General features: G+C 43.4%; 1 protein-coding gene across 1 annotated transcript in view; it reads left to right on the plus strand.

The window, feature by feature from the left end:
• NVL (nuclear VCP like) overlaps window positions 1-17,442 on the plus strand; it is a 239,096-nt gene that overhangs the window by 82,470 nt on the left and 139,184 nt on the right. Inside the window, 1 exon segment of the mRNA XM_029593097.1 lies at window positions 2,167-2,311. Within this exon segment, the coding sequence (XP_029448957.1) occupies window positions 2,167-2,311 (145 nt within the window).

Raw genomic sequence — 17,442 nt, forward strand, 5'->3', positions numbered from 1 at the left:
CAACTGAGCCACAGTCCCCAGTATGATCCCTGGGTTGATTATTCTGCTGCTCAGATCAGCTAGGACTGTGGATGCTCTGGAGGCAACATTCACAACTCATTGAAAGTTGCGGGCGAAGGAGAGGAAGTCCCAGTCATTGCTTCAGAGTGACACTGGGTGGTTGGATTCAGAGTTCTGGAAGGCGTCCTGCTGCTTGACTCCTGATTCAGCACAGTTATTGTAATGACCATTCTAAATATGTTGGGGTGGGGGAGTACGTAAAAACATAAGGGGGAAAATATCCTTGGGTGGTTGCTCATGCCATATCCCTATCCTGATGCTGATACAAAAGAGCAGGAGGAAACTGCTGGTCAAACAAAAATGGCTGAACAAAGAAACATCAGGTTGATGTACTAATTTGTAAAACTACATAAAATAACATATCTAAAAATGTATGCCATGAGTTTCTTGGACAACATGTCGTTATCCATAGCGTCCTTCCTACTGGAGCATTATGATAGAAAGTGGTAAGTTGCGCATGTGGTTTGATCCGGTTCGGGTGCCTTTGAGCTAGAAAGTTTTCACCATTTCCGCAAGCATCATTTTCTCTGGTTTCAGTGGATGCAGCCTTGAGCTTTTATTTTCCCATAGTATGAGCATATGAAAGGTGGGAAGGAGGGCATAGTAACAGGGAGTCTTGCAGCTGGATCTGTCCGTCCTCTCTTCCCCTCCCCTTCCTAGTCTTCCAGGTAATGGCAGAACAAGACGCTACCCAACTCCATCTTGCAATCCTAGGAAAGGCCTGTTTATTTCCAGCTGATACCCAGCATTTCTGTAAATTTTTCCTAGGATTTTATTAAAACAGAAGATCCTAAGCCTTTCTTTCTGTATCTGTCGGATCTTCCTATTTTCCTCTTCTTTCTACCCTTCTCTCTTTATTTTCCATCCCCTTGACCACTTCCTGGGCCCCAGCAATTCTGTCCTCCCTTTCTAACACTCCTCTGCAGCCTTCCTTTCCAGGTGTCCTTCCTGCCTCTCTTGCCATTCATTTTCCTCTAACTCACTTCCTCTTTCCGTCCCTAGCTTTACTTCTCTCTTTTCACTACCCATGTCCCCAACTGGGATGAGGATCAAACTAGATTTTCCTTTTGCTAGCTTTCCTGTGCATGAAGGTGACTGTGGTTCTGAAATAACAGCAAAGAAGCAGCAGTAGCCAGCAAACCAGCCAGCTGCTCTCTTTAAGAACCGAGCTTGTGGGGTACTGCTGCTTAGGGACATGGTCTGAACCTGCTCTGTGTGCCTTCCATTTCTCACACCTCACACCTCTCCTCGGCTCTTCCTTTCTGCTCCCTTGTGGATTTAAATTTCCCAGTTGAGATGGACACATTGCAACCCTTGAGAGTCCTGGCATTCTCTGGATGTTGACTTGGACTTAGCTTGCCTAAAGCTTTCTGAGCCTAAATCCCACCTCCTCTTGTGTCTGTCTTCTGCAAAAGATGATGCTTAGAAGGAATTTCCATCTAGCTTTTCTAATTCTTTCCGTGCTAAACTTGGTTCTGCTCAAATCCTGTTGGAGTGTAACAGTGCGTCTGCAGAAGGAAGAATTGTGCCTCCTGTCTGGGCCTGTAACGCATGACTTCTCACCAGGGTCCTGCAGCATGCGATTGTCAGCCGTGAAGAAATGTTCCTGTAACACGCCTACAGGGACCTGACCATGCCTCGGACTGGCTTACAACTGAATGCATTGTGCATTAACCCATTATGTCCTAGTGTCCTATTTAGAGGATAGCTTCTTAAAAAATGTGAGACATAGCGGGTTAATATAAACTAGCAACAGAGAAGCAAATTAAACTCGTTGCCAGATGACAAAAAAACCTTAAGGGAACTGATATGTTAATTCACAGTGGCTCTAGATTATATTTGATTTATATATTTTGGTTGTTCTGAAAATCATACCAGTTTGTAACCCTCAAGGACACAAACTAATGACAGATTTCCCTACAGGTCCAAGGTACCACAACTGGATGAGTGTTTCCTAATGATGGGAAGTCATCTGGCTATGGTATTAGTATTTCCTTGGCTGCAGAATCTCTGAAGCTGTCAGATCTTATCTAGCTTGCAGTTGGCAATCTGAAGGAGACTGGACGTGCACATTGAGGACTTTTATGCCTTTTTTCTTTTTCTCAGAACTGAATACTCTGGCTGTCGCTGCCCAGGTCCTTGTCATCGGTGCAACTAACCGGCCAGACTCGCTGGATCCGGCACTGAGGCGGGCTGGCAGGTTCGATCGAGAAATCTGCTTGGGGATTCCTGACAAGACGGCCAGAGGAAGGTATGCTTACCACATGAAGAAACATGATGGAAATAAATAAAGCAAGCAGCTTCTGACTCTTTGGGAGTTATTGCAGTGGAGTAACAGAATCAGCCATTCCTGCCTGGAATTCTAGCGTACTCGCTTTCGTTTACTATTGATCTTGAGGGGGGGGGGGTTCCCCCTTTGATCAGAGTGATTTTTTTTATAAGCCTTTATTTATCATTTTATCATCTAGCATATACCATGAGAAACTCCTTCTGTTTCCCTCTGTTACCCAATCCTCTAGCCCCCCCCCCCCCCAACACTAACAAGTCCTTTTCTGGGGTAGCAGAAGCGTCGAGACCCAAGGAGCCACAGACTCATTCCTTAAGGATGGCGTTAGATCGGCCATCTCCTGGGATCCTACACAAGAGTCTCATTTAAGCTTAATCCAAAACACCCCAAGGAAGTCGGGAAATCAAAGAGGAATGCCTGCAGAAAATGCACAGTCCTCCTCCATCATCGCAAGGCTAGTAGATCATTCCATGCCTTCGCACGCAGGGAGGACAGGTAAGGCTTGCCAAATGTCTAAGAAGGAGGCATACGCTCATGGGGAAGATCTGCGCCATTCTGTGTAAGTCTTAGTCACCAATATGTTAAAGGAGGAGGTTCAGCAATGGTCCAAAATCGCTTTCTTAGCCAAAAGGAATGCTTTCCGCAAGAACAGCCTTTGAAAAGATGTGATGGAATCAGGAAGTCCCTCCAGATTTTCAAATAGGCATGAAAGAGATGATTCAGGTACCTCTATATGTAGTAGTCGGCGTAAGAAACCCAATACTGCCCTCCAAAACGTATGCAGTATAACACAGTCCCAAAAACAATGGAAGAAAGTACCCGGAACATCATTACATTTTATACAGCAGTCTGAGCTTATTAATTTAGCCTTAAAAGCCCACATAGTAGGTACAACATACGCCAAAAGAATTTAAAGTGAGTCTCACGAAGTAGCACATTTTCAGAGGTGCTATTGAGGTGCACAAAGCAATCCTTTAACATATTTTGATCAGAGTAGTTTTAACTCTAACTCTATTAACTCTAATTTTCAATATCCTCAACAATATTAATCTATGCTTATTAGACGTGACACTTCAACATTACATACCACAGAGAGCCCTAAGATCTCAAAACAAAGGACTTCTAATGGTGCCTTCTACTTGGAACACACACCTAACGCAAATAAGAGACCGAATGTTCTCCATAGCGGGCCCTAAGCTGTGCAACTCTCTTCCAGAGCATTACGTCAGATGACAGAGAGTTTCAAGCATGAACTGAAAACATGGCTCTTTAGAAATGCATACGATTTAACGTAAAACATCAATATGCTGATAATTTCAAGATCTGTACCAGAGATGATGTTAGTGAAGTGAACAATAAGCAATGAAAAATGTCGATTGTTAGTAGAATTAGAACTTATATTTGCAGTTGGGTTGATCTAGAAAATGTATGAATATGAACCAGAATATGTATTTGCTGTGATGTTGACCCAGAACATGAATGTTGACATAGTATGTGAATGCTGACCATGAATATTATCACAATGGTTTACAAAAGTGGCATTCTTCTTTTGGAATGACGGTATATAAAATGCCTAAATAATTTTTTTAAAAATTTTGGAGAAATTTCTATTAGAGGAAAAAGGGTTTTATGTGCATATATCACCACACAACAGGAGTGTCCCATAGGATGATGAAATAATTGACCTTCTGAAATGGAGTCCAACCTGCATTGTTTTTGTTTATTTATTTTTTGTATACCAAGGTAGATGCCCAGGGTTTGGAAAATTCATTTGCCTACTCACCCAAGGGCAAGTGGGTTTTCATGGGTGGCAGTCAAAGTTCAAAGGTCCAGGCAAAAGTGATGTCTTTGGCCCAATCAGGGCCTGTAAGAGGTGAGAAGGGAAGAGATTGGGGGAGAGAATGGAGAGGAGAGTGAGCAGTGCTACAGTGGTAGAGTAGGAGAGTTAGAATGCTTTTTGTGGGAGGGGCAGAGAAGGGAGGAGAGAGAAAAGAGAACTTCCTCAGGAAATGGGGGAAGGAGAGGGAGAGGCCTGCACTGGGAGCTCAAGTATTTCTTTCCTGGTGAGTAAGCCATGGAGGAATGTTCCGATCCCTGAAGATGTCCAACAGGAGTGGGTTTATTCAACTTGAAGGAATTAACCCGAAGCACAGGGAGAGAATGTGATTTATTTAAGGTCGCATTAGCTGCTGGGTAATGCAAACCCTGCCACTCACTGTGATAGCCAGCTTAAAAGACAATAGCATTTTGATTTTCCATTTTTTTCTCTTTAAAAAAAAATCCATTTTAATTTTCACAGGCTAATTTGCTGGGAAGTTTGGTTGAATGCTATTGAAGATTGAATATTAGCAAGCATTTCCCATCGCTTGATGCTTCGTGCACTTAGGGCATGGGATGTTAATAGTGATAGTAGCCCATAAAGTTAGTTTAACCTTTGGAGGTTTGGGCCTCTGATTGGTGAACAGTGTTCGAATTCAGTGCTTTTGCGAATATCTGCTGTCGTGAAAGTGAGGTATTCGTGTGGTGTTCAGGGAGGGTTGGGAGAGGCAAAAAGGGATTGGGATGGGCCCAATAAAAGATACTTGGAGCATGCAGGAGGTGGTGCCAGCGTATACTCCACTACTGGGCTCGCTTGGCTTCCGGCCCCACCCACAATGAGTTACTCATACACCCACTTACGGAGTTTTATTTGCCTCCTTGAGGCCTCTGCCCCGAATATATTGATTCCTGCTCAGAGTGGGAGAAAGGCCTTGTGGCCAGCTAATCCGCTCCTCACAGATCAGAGTCCTCCTGCAGAAACCTTGACCCTGAGCTTCTCCAAAACCTGAGGAATCAACAGCCCTAGCTCCTCCTTGCAAAAAAGCTGAAATGCCTTAGGGTCATCACCCTCAGAAACCGGGATCTCCTCAGAATCATCCCCTGGATTCGCACCAACCGCATCCAGATCAACTGTCAGGTCATGTGCCAGAGGCGCCTCTGGAATCTTGGGAGCCTCAGATTTCTCCGAACCATCAACCGCGACCCCTCGAGATGGAACCGGACCTAACAAGTGCTGGACCAACGCAGGCTGCTTTCTTCAGATCTGAACAGGTTTGGGACCCAAATCCAGACCCTCGGAAGGCCGAACCCGGGTCCCCAGGCCGGATGCAGTCGCCTCTGCTGAGCCAAATAGGCCTCATGCAGGAGCAACACAAAATCTAAGGAGAAAGGTTTGTGGGTGCCAGCTAAGAGCAGAGAAGAACCAGGGATAGGCAAAACAGGACTACCTTCCCCATCTGCCCCCTCCTGCTCCTCCCTGGAGCCCGAGCAAGCTGGGGAAAGCCTTGGAGGGAAATCCCCCTCCGCCGGTACGGCCTGCCGCATGAGCTATCAAAATGGTCACCGTTCTCGCGCCAATGGGAAAAGGATCCTCAAGCCAGTGTGAACCTTGTGGTGTGGGTGGAACAGAGGGAGGATGACAGCCTTCTCCTTTTCGCGGCCCCTGGACCATCGGAAACAGCCCCTCACCGCTGGCGGAACAAGCAGAGCATAAACCAACACAACTAGGGCGTGACTGCGCCGAGCCGCATGCATGGCAAATTGAGCCATGCACTCTCTCTCCGGCGAGAAGTTACCTCGGCCCTAAGAACCCACCAACGCTGAAAACAGCGTTGAACTCCCCAGCCTTGTGGGCGGAGGCTCAGCTGGTTTACCTACAGGAAATGTGCAGGGTGTTAACTTGGAAGTCACTGCAAACTTTTGCAAGGCACTATCGTTTGCCTGGTCTTTTGGCAAGAGTGGTTTGCCAGCGGGACTCTCCAGGGTCCACCCTAAGCAGGGAGCTTTGGTACATCCCAGGAGTCTGGACTGATCTGGGTATGTCGAGGGAAAGGAAAATTGGTTCTTACCTGCTAATTTTCATTCCTGTACTACCACAGATCAGTCCAGAGCCTGCTCAATGTGTTGAGCTGGAGAGTCATCCACTCTTTTTGGGTTCTTTCTTGGAATGGAATACAGACTTGTTTAAAAAAAACTTTTTTTTTTTTTTAAGGATAAATTGTTCATGAGTTTGTTTATCGTTTGCTGTTTTAAGCTTGGGTATAGATCCAATACTGAGGGAACTGTAGGTGGCACACAGGGTTATGTAGCAGTATCAGTTTAAACTTTCTCTGTCTCCATCTGCTGGCAGGGATGTAAAACTCAGGAGTTTGGACTGAACTGTGGTATTACAGGAACGAAAATTAGCAGGTAAGAACCAATTTTTTTTTCAGTAATTGCTGCTTGGCCTCTTTTGAAAACAGAAAAAAAAGAAACCATATTTAGGACACAACTTACCAAATATTGTAGCTTGGTCTCACTGCAGCAATTGAGCTTACTCTCACCCTACCTGTGCACAGAAGGACAGATCAACAATGTGTTACTAGCCTTGGAACCCGGACACAGTTTTTAGGCAGAGTAGGATGATGCCCCTGCAAGGCATGTCTTTGTTGGCCTGGTATTTGGAAGGAAAGAGCATCTGCAAAAATTGAGGCTCTGGTCATTCAGACAATGACCATCAATGCACCAACAGTTTTGTACCATGTAGTGTTTCCCACAAGGGCAATGCAGCTAAGCCATTGAAAGGGCCCACCTCTACTGTAGCAGAGATCACACTGTAGGTGCCCATCCTACTGTATGTTACCCTACTGCAGAGTTTCTGTTATACATGGGGCAATAAGAATTAGTTGTAGAGGTCATGCTCCCATGTCTTAGAGGTGTCTGTTTCTTTTTTGGTGCTATGTTTGACATGCCTTAATGCAAGCTGTATCCCTGTAGCGATCTTTAACAAAGAATAGTGACCAGAACTTCCTAGTACATAGGCCTATGCTAGTGTTTCTGATGGATGGGGGTGTAGAAGGTGGCAGGAGTGGGATGTATAAAGGTTGAGCCCTCTTTGATTATGAGTATGAGTGCTGAGGATGCTACGTAAGAGATAACAGTGATGGAGACCAGTGTCCCTAGCTTTGCTGCTCTGTGTTGATGTGTGGTAGGTGGTTATAGGGTGCACAGGCCATGATAGTAATGCAGGAGTTGAGGATTGTGTGCGGGTGTGAGACATTAAGTAACAAGGCAGGCTTGCAATTTGATGTGTGCTTCTCGCTTTTTGCACTGACCTCATGGCCTGCGTATGCTAACTACAGTTTCCCCATCTTTTTTTTCCCTTTTAGGAAGCAAAGTCACTAGAGTGGCTTTGCATATTCAAAAGATAATGAGATTCATGCATATTGTGATGAGGCAGATCACATATTCCACAGCTCTGAGTTGGCCTGGTCCTAAACACTTCATTATCAGGCTGATGCAATAAAGTGCGCGCAGCCTAGCGCACAGGTTTAACGCTCGAATGCGCGTTTTGGACATGCTGGACTAACGCCCGATGAAGTAAGGGGATTAGTGCATCCAGAACGCGTGTCCAAACAAATGCGTCACTAATAGCGCTCATCAAATGTAAATGCCATGTAGATGAGGCTATTAACTATTACCCCCAATGCAAAAAATTGCTGTGCGCACAATGTACACTATTTAACGCCAGTACCAGAGCTGGCGTAAAGTCTTGCTGCATGTCAAGGCCTCTACTTAAAAAACAAAAAATACTGCTTTTCTGTGAGTCCTCCTACTTAGTACTGTCATGATACTAAGGACCTACACCTTGTGATGACTAAAAATTATTAAAAAAATCAAAGGCTTGATGAAAAACAATTTTGGGGGACGCACAATATACACTCTCCAGGCCGTGTATATATTGTGCCGCTAAATTATCTGTGGTGGGATAAAATGGACGCTCATGCTGAGTGTCTGTTTCCTAAGCCACACACAGCCACGTCGCCTGTGCCAGGGACGTTCAGTTTATCCCCAGCCCGTCCTTTTTAGCGTGGCAGCTCATTCGAGAATTGCATCGTGCCCGGGAGAAGTGGATGTGCGCACTTTGAAAAAACAGGTGCCCAGTTTGGACGCACATTTGAACGTGCATGATATTGCAACTGCCCCTCTATATTCATTATTATCCAAATTGCAGCTGTTTGGCCTCTTCTCAAGCTTTAAACACATTTTAGTTTTATTTGCCAGCCTTCCTGAATAGTAATTCACCGCAGCCTCCTTTCTGGCCTCACGTTGGCGGACTCAGCCCCATAATGTTTACATGTTAATTAGAGTTTACATTTTAGTTAGAGTGAGCCAGAATGCCAGATGTTGGGATGCCGAAGTGTCCCAACCTCGTAAGCAAAAATAAAAGCTTAGGTGCTTCCTTGCTTTCAGAAGATTTGTGTAACTGAAATATATTTATTATTTTCAGTAGTATGCATGCTTTCATTAAAAACATTTAATGTTTTTTTGGCCACCTTTCCAGTCAGAAAAACTGTCCAAAGCAGTGTAAACTAAAATACGTAAAAGCATCCCAGCATATGCAAAGTATACAACTTGTTATTATATCAGAATAAAAACACACATGACAAACCCAAAAGTAAAATAAAGACATTACACCAGCACAATTAAAGATTTATTTATTTATTTATTTATAACTTTTCTATACCGACGTTCGTTTGTACATTATTATTATTATTATTCTTTAACACTTTTCTATACCGACCTTCATGAATAAATCCATATCAAATCGGTTTACTTGTAACAAGGGGTATAACTTAGTCAACCATTTAACAAGAGGCGAAAGTTACATAGAACAAGGAGGTAGTAACTTGGGGGGCTAAGTTAGCCGGAGGCAAAAGACTGCAAAACCGAATAAACTAAATAACGAAACAAAGAAACAGAGGCAAAAATATAATGCCTAAACTAGGCGGAGCGCCTAGTCAGGTAAGCCGAGTCCTGTCTGGTAGAAATTGCTGGTTTTGAAAGTTAAGGGAAGGCTCGGAGGAAGAGCCAGTGAACAAGTATAAACACACGGGAATTAGCATGAGAAAAAGAAATTACATCTCAATATTACAACGCAAAGTTACAGTAATATATAACATATTAACATGTCCAAAGCCACAAAATATAAAACATTAATCAGCATAACAAATATATATAAAACACTAAGACAGCCTAGTGATAATATGCAAAGGTAATCACATTTATTTATAAATCCACGAGGGACATGATCAGCCACCACGCAGCTGTGCTTGTTAGCTGGTTTATACATAACCGGCAAACTAGTGGCGTTATTCAGCGGCACAGGAACAACCTTTATATAAATAAAAAAATCCCTGTGTTTTGGCTTTCTTTTCCCATTGTCACTGTGAAATGTCTCCTTCTGCCTTTGGAAATAAACATTTCATAGGTCTTGTCCTTGAGAATTCAGATTTCACTTGTCTAATCTCTCCTGTGATAAGACAGGAGAGCAAAGCTGAGCATATCTCTGGCTCTGTAACTGGGTTGCTTAGGAGCCACAAAAATATGTAACACAACACTGAGCAGATTGCTTTAATACCCCAATTAGTGCGGCAGGAAGGGCAGGGGGTCATCATGCCTGCACTCCCCAGCAGAGAAAGTCACTTAGCTGTCAGCTGAGAAGGTCTCGCCTTTCTTTTCCTGTAAGCAGTCTTCTGCTGCCCATTGTACCATTAACTTCTGTAACTGTCTCCTCCTTCGGATTCAGCGAGCGAGAGGACAGAGAAGAGACCTTCATTAGGCTAATGAAGGTTTTAAGGCAGGGGGGTGGGCAGCTCCGGTCCTCGAGTGCCGCAGACTGGCCGGGGATGTCAAGCTATCCTGAAAACTCATGAGGTGCGATTGTGTGCGCTTTCTCCGTGGCATGCAGATGCACCTTCTGCGTACTCATTGTGAATATCCTGAAAGCCCCGACCAGATTGCAGTAAGCGAGGACTGGAATTGCCGAGCCCTCTTTTAAGGTAACCTGGTCCTATCATCAGGCAAAATCCTGTCCAACTGTTTTGATGACCGTCCTTCACCATATTTTGCATTGAGCATGCAAATGCTGTCATGGAGATGTCAGCATTTAGATAGCGCCCTAAATCAGGGCACTTTTACACAGGTGCAATGAGTCCCTGCCCCAAAGAGCTTACATTCCGGGAGAGTAACTTTAAAAAGCCATTTCCATGGGCAAAGCAGTGCTTTACCCTGCAGAAGGTGGGTTTTTTAGAAAACTGCCCACCCTATATGCAGGTAAGTGTGCTATTCCTGGGGGAGTTCTCTGCAAAAAAATTATAAATTCTGCTCCAAAAATGTAAACATTCTGTGCAAACAAAACAATTCTACAACTTTCTGCGCACTTTATCAAAGTACCTCATTATAATGGTTGTGTTCGAGTGATACTTAATTTAAAATGCAATTCATAAAAGTTATTAAAAAATGCATAATTTAACAAACTTTTTGTGCAGAATTGGCCCCAGAGTAGTGCAATAGTACATCAGAAGGCCTGACCTCACCCTTTCTCTCACGCTCACGTCCTCCCTCCATCATGGGCTTGGCCACTCCAGCTCTCCCCATCCCACAGCATCATCCTCTCGGCGCTCGCTCATCCCCAGGCTGAATCCTTTCCTAGTTCTCTCGCTCCCCCAGCCTCAACACCTCCCAGTTCTCTTTCTCCAGCTTTTATCCCATTGCTTCCCCCATCCCCGCCATTGTCAGCTCCCATCATTTTCATTTGCTCTCTTTCTCCTCCTCAACTCGCTCTCCAGGTTGACCCCTCTGTCCAGATCTCTCCTTTTCCAGGCTTGACCTTTCCACTGGCCAGTTTTCTGTCCCTCCCCAGAGCCTCAAATCCACAGAGTTCTCCTATTCATTCTTCCTAGCCCTTGCAGCTTGGTTTACCTCCATTTCTTTCAGAGCCACGAGGGCTAATAGGTGCAACAGCCTCTTCCTTCTATGGCCACCCCTGCGAATCCTCCTTCTGGGGTTATCAGGCTGACGGCTGCAGCAGCAGCTTCCTCTTCTGGGTCAGCATGGGTCACTTCTGGCACTTCCACCGTTAGCGCCTGCACAGCCAATTCTGCACTGGAGGAGAATTCTGTACAAATTCTGCGCCGTGCAATTGCATAGATTTCCTCCAGGAGTAAAGTACATGCATGAGACCACTGTGGGCAAACTTTTACCTGAAGTAATGGGAAAGGTTTGCATTTATGAGGTCAATAATTAAAAAAAAAAAAAAGCTGGATAAGTTATCCAGCTAAATGGCAATGTTTTTAATGTAGAGCCATTTATCTGGCTAAAATCCAGCCAGATTAAAAAAAAAAAGAAGATGTTCTGGGGCAAGCCAAAGTTATCTGGCTAACATAGCTGAGTTTTGTTTGTATCCAGCTGAGCTAGCCAGATAACTTTAGAGCTTCTACTGTCCCCATGTGGCCAGATAACTTTAGCGTTAACTGGCTGTATTCAAAAGAATATAGTTGTTAATTAGAACTGCATTTAAAAACTAAAAAATTAAAACAAAAAACATTGTAGGCCTAATGGTCCTAACAAACATCTTTACAAAGTTAATTTTAACTCTTTAAGGGGCTGGTGCTGCTTCCCACGCCCTGATCCAGTCAAAAATTGCCTTGCTGGGGCCCCCCTCTCTTCCACAAATCCTCCGCCTTATATTTGGAAGATCTTTAGCCTGAATTGAGTGACCCATGACCTTTTTTATTTATAATAATAAAATTACATATCACCCCCAATTCAACACTGAACACCTCCAAGAAACCCTTCAAATGGAATTAACTAATATTAATCTATCATTCTGATGAAGCCATAACATCATGGTTAATGATCACTAAAATAGTAGCTGATAACATCAATCCAATCATAACTAAATCAATAAAGCCATCAAAATACAACAATCCATGGTATTATGATAGCATCAGAGCATCTAAACGATTAGTCAGGAAAAAAGAAAGAGAATGGAGACGAAACAAAACCTCGGTCACTCTAAACAGATACCAAACATATCTAGCACAATATAAATCTTCCATCAACAACGCAAAAAAAGAATATTTCTCTAAAAAAATCAACAAATTTCATCATAACCCCAGAATGCTCTTCTCAATAGTACAATACCTCACAAAGACTACTCATAAACCTACTTGCACATCACACAGTAGTGACGATTTTGCTGCATTCTTTAGCAATAAAATATTAAACCTAATTCAACTTCATCAATAACACCCAATCCATATGTCTGAACATAAAAATAAAATCAAAATGGACCAGCTTCGACACCTCCTCCGCCATCCAGATCCAATCAATCATCAAGAAAATGAATCCTGCCAACTACCCTCTGGATAGCATCCACATAACAAGCCTCAAGACAATTGAACCTATTATAACAAAAGTAATCACCAAGATCGTCAATTTATCACTTACTGAAGGAAACTATCCCAATTGTCTCAAATCAGCAATAATGAAACCCATACTAAAAAAGAATAACCTTGACCCAAATAACCTATCAAACTACCGCCCTATTTCTAATCTACCCTTTATTGCCAAAATCATCGAAAAAGTAGTTCACTCACAACTTGATGAATACCTGGAAACAAACAACATCCTATCCCCAAACCAATATGGTTTTAGAAAGAACCTCAATACTAAGACTCTCCTTCTCTCATTAAATGACACTATTCTAAGAGGATTTGATAATGGAAAGCAATATCTACTAGTACTCCTTGGCCTCTCTGCAGCATTTGATACTGTAAATCATCAAGTTCTTCTAGAACGACTATCTAAAATTGGTGTAGCTGACACTACTTTACAATGGTTTTCATCTTATCTCTCCAACAGAAGCTACCAAGTTTCATTCAATAACATCTCTAAGACAATTAACCTCAATACTGGAGTTCCACAAGGCTCAGCATTATCTACCACTCTATTCAACATATACCTTTTACCAATTTGCCAGCTACTAAATGATCTTCAAATCACCCACTACCTCTACGCAGATGACATACAACTTTTAAATCCCATAAAAAACTCCATTGATGAAACATATAAAGACACTGCCATACTACTTGAATCAATCAAGCAACTCCTTACAAAATTAAAACTCATAATCAACATTGATAAAACTGAAATACTTATCATGAACAAAAAACCCAATGTAACACCACCACCTCTATTCGCAACACACAATCAAATTAACCCAATATCCCCTGTCACTCACGCCAGAAACTTTGGCGTAATCATATGTTATTATCAATCATACAATAACCACATAACTACCAAAATCAAAGAAGGATATCACAAATTCCTAATCCTAAGGCGAATAAAACCTTTTCTAAATTCAGTAGATTTCAGAACAGTTTTACAACTAATAATTTTCTCAACCATTGACTACTGTAATTCCCTCATGATTGGCCTTCCGTACATCAACATCAAGCCTCTGCAGATTCTTCAGAACTCAGCAGCCAGAATTTTAACTGGAAAAAAAAAAGAATGATCACATCACCCCAATACTAACTTCACTACACTGGCTTCCTATTAAATCCCGAATTGAATACAAGATTTTGACAATTATACACAATACACTCAGATCACCACAAACAAACAAGCTTAAAAATTACTCCACAGAATAACAGGAATCTTCGATCAAATAACACTTCTCGTCTAATAATTCCTCCCATTAGAGATGCTCATCTATCAACAACAAGAATTAGAGCTTTCTCCATTGCCTGTCCAAAAAAATGAAACTCCCTACCACCTTATTTGAGAACTCATACTAATATCAAAACGTTCAAGAAGGATTTAAAGACTTTGCTTTTTCATAAAGTGTACATTAATGATTATTTAATTCAACATTCTAACTTAGATCAATACTACCAACCAAACCCATGCAAGAGAGATATTGAAAAAACATCTGGCATCAACCATTGTAGTAGCAATATGAATTTATAACAACGCTAGAAGTCCATCCCTAACATGAATAAATCCCAATCCTCATTTTCCCTTTATTTCCTTCTCCTCCCCTTTTCACCACCAACCTCTCCCCCATCCCTTCATCTCTCCCACTGTTAATTTGTGCAACTATGTTTAATTGTTTATTCTCTGTTTGAGTTTTGTAAACCATTATGATGGCTGCACCGAATGACGGTATATAAAACTGAACAAATAAATAAATAAATAATGCTACTCCATTTAACTGGTACATTCTTTTTGAGTATAACTGGTTAAGGCCAGATATCTTTAAACTTAACTGGCAATATTAGGTTTTAAGTTATCGGGCAAAATGTAGTCCAACTAACTTTAATTGGAGATAGTCAGCAGGACATTTGTTTCACCTACTTTCTGGGGGCAAGTTATCTGGCTAACCATAGCTGGATAACTTGTCCTGTCTGGACATACTAATGAATTTTCAAGAGCATGCAGAGAATTTTTCAGAGAAAAACTACTTGCCCTATTTAGCAGGTGTAAATGTGTTTGGGTAATGTTTTTCCTGGGATAACTTTCAAAGTGAGAGTGTGCATATGTTTAGAAAATTAGTGCACAGTCAGATTTTCCACTTTTGGGCCAGTCTTAAAATTGCTCCCAAGTGGGTGCTTGTGGCAGTGACTTGCTCGAGGTCACAGCAAATGTCAGTGGCAGGAGGAGGATTTGAACCCAGGTCTCCTCATTACAAGTCCCTTATTCTAAGCACTAGGCCACCTGCTCTCCCCTCTGCTGCTGTTTGAAATGAATTTCTCTTTGACTTGCTGTGTCCTTTATATCAGATAACCTTAAATCTTTTCCAGCATTTTTTACTACAAATCTGATTTAAGTTTTTGGCTCCTTTGTGCTTATGGCAAGATGGTTTTGCCAATACACGTCCAAGTGTTGATCACTCGGATACCACACATCTTTCCTCCTCTTAATCAGAGCAGTGTTTAATAATTATTAATTGCATAACACTGTATATTGTAAAGTACATTAGTACAAAGTCGCCAATCCTGAGATTTTACGGGTTGGCTTGGGTGCAGAAGATGACTAAGGAGTGGTAAAGAGAGTAGTTCAGCCCGATTGATCAAGGTGGCCTTGGTTTGAGGTTCTATTTTGGCTGTTGGTGGTTCGCTCTCTCTATCTCGGAACTTGGGTCTCCTCAGACAGAATGAAGCGTTTTGCAGGGATCCGGTTCAGTTCCGACTTGCGGCCTGGTTCTTGAGGGGATTTGTTTAAGCAAGAAAGGATATTCTTGAGAGATGGTGGATACCTTATTGCCTTCTCGGGAAAGTTCTACATCCCTAGTATATTGTATATCAGGGTTTGGTAGATTTTTGAAGACTGGTACACTGCTAGGCAGGTATTTTCCTAAAGGGAATTTGATGCCGTCCATGTGGTAGTTTTTTTTGCAAAGAGGGTTGGATAAATATCTGGCTCTCAGTTTCTTGAAAGTACAAATAATGGCAGTTCCCTGTACGTATCCGGATCAGTCCAGACTGCTGTGTTTAGCTTCCCTTCCAGCTGATGGAGACAGAGAAAAACTTGAAGGGCACCCACTAATATACCAGTGTGCCACTTGCGATCCCTTCAGTATTTCTCTGTCTCCAGCAGATGAAGGTGGCAGAACCTGCGGTCCTGGTACTATCCTTAATTTAAAAAAAAAAAAAAAAAAGGAAAGCAACAGCATAACAGTTTTTTTCTGTACCTCTAGTTAGACCAAAGCGGCTCCTTTTTAAGAAAAAAAAAAAAAAAGCTCTGAGCACTTTGCCTCTCGGGGAGAAGTCAGCAAGGCTGTCTCCCTGGTTGCAGGCTTGGCTGCCGAAGTCTTTTGATTTCTTCCGCTAATTTGCAGCCTCTATTCCTTGAGTACTGGTGAGTGACTAGGGGGGATTTACTGGTGGGCTGGTCTCTCCCCCCTTGGCCCAGAGTCTGCAATACTCTGGGCCATGCGAGTTGCGGTGATTCTTGGGGGAAAAAAAAATTTCGAGTGCTTTATTTTTTTTGCTCTGCAGTCTCCCGAGCTCCGGAGGGTGTTATTTTTTAGTGTTTCCCCTGCCTCTGAGCCTAAGCGATGCCGTGTGCATTGCGTAGAGCGCTTGTGGGGAGCCGGCGGGGAGGCTCTCCCGCGAGAGCCTCTGCTCCTGCTGCATCCCCAGAGGAGAAGGCTCTTCATCCTTTAAAAGAGGGGGCTACGGGGAGGACTGCTGGAGGCCCAGTGGTGCAGGTTAGCCTTCACATGGTGTCGGCTCAAAGGCTGTTGTGGCTCTGTAACTGGTCGGCTGATGTATCATTTAAGTCTCAGTTGGGGAACTTCCTTTCAGAGGAAAATTCTTGTTTGGTGAAGATTTGGAACAGCTTATTAAATCTTTAGGGGATAATAAGGTATACAAGCTTCCCGAGGATACGCCTTCCAAGCCTTTTGGACCGTCGCGGTCGCTTTTCAAGGTCAGCGCCAGTTTCGGCAGACCAGGCCGTCCTACGGTCAACGTCAATCTTCGGGTAGGCCCCAGGCTTGGACTTCTTCCTTTCGAGGCTGTCGGCCTGCTCGTGATGGAGTCCATCCAGGTCAGGCAGCCAAGTCCTCACAATGAGATAATGCCGACCCATTCCTCTGTTCCGGTGATAGGGGGTTGGCGCTCCCTATTCTACGAGGAGTGGGTCAACATAATGTCCGACCGGTGGGTTCTAAGCATCATAGAATATAGCTACGCGTTAGAATTTGCTCGGCCCCTGCGAGACCTGTTTCTAATCTCTCCCTTCGGATCTCTTCAAAACGGCACATCATGGCTCAAACCCTTCGGTTGGAGGATCTGGGAGCGGTTGTTTCAGTTCCTCCGGACGAGCACCGGACGGGGAGGTATTCGATTTATTTCGTGGGCTCCAAGAAGGAAGGCTCTTTTCGACCAATCCTTGACCTGAAGAAGGTCAATAGAGCCCTCCGGTTGCCCCGTTTTCGCATGGAGACCCTGCTTTCGGTGATGGCGGCTGTATGCAAAGGAGAGTTTCTAGCTTCGCTGAACTTGACGGTTCTCTGCAAATATTATCAGTTCCAAGCCCTTCTGTTCGGACTGGCGACCGCCCCACGCACATTTACGAAGGTGATGGTGGTGGTAGTGGCAGCCCTTCAGCGAGAAGGCATTCTGGTTCATCCATATTTGGATGACTAACTGATCCGAGCGAAGTCAGAGCACCTGTGCAGGTTAGCGGTCAACAGAGTGCTGCACAGCCTTCCCTCTCTAGGT

This window comes from Rhinatrema bivittatum, chromosome 3 (assembly GCF_901001135.1).
Source record: "Rhinatrema bivittatum chromosome 3, aRhiBiv1.1, whole genome shotgun sequence".
NCBI classification, from domain to species: Eukaryota; Metazoa; Chordata; class Amphibia; order Gymnophiona; family Rhinatrematidae; genus Rhinatrema; species Rhinatrema bivittatum.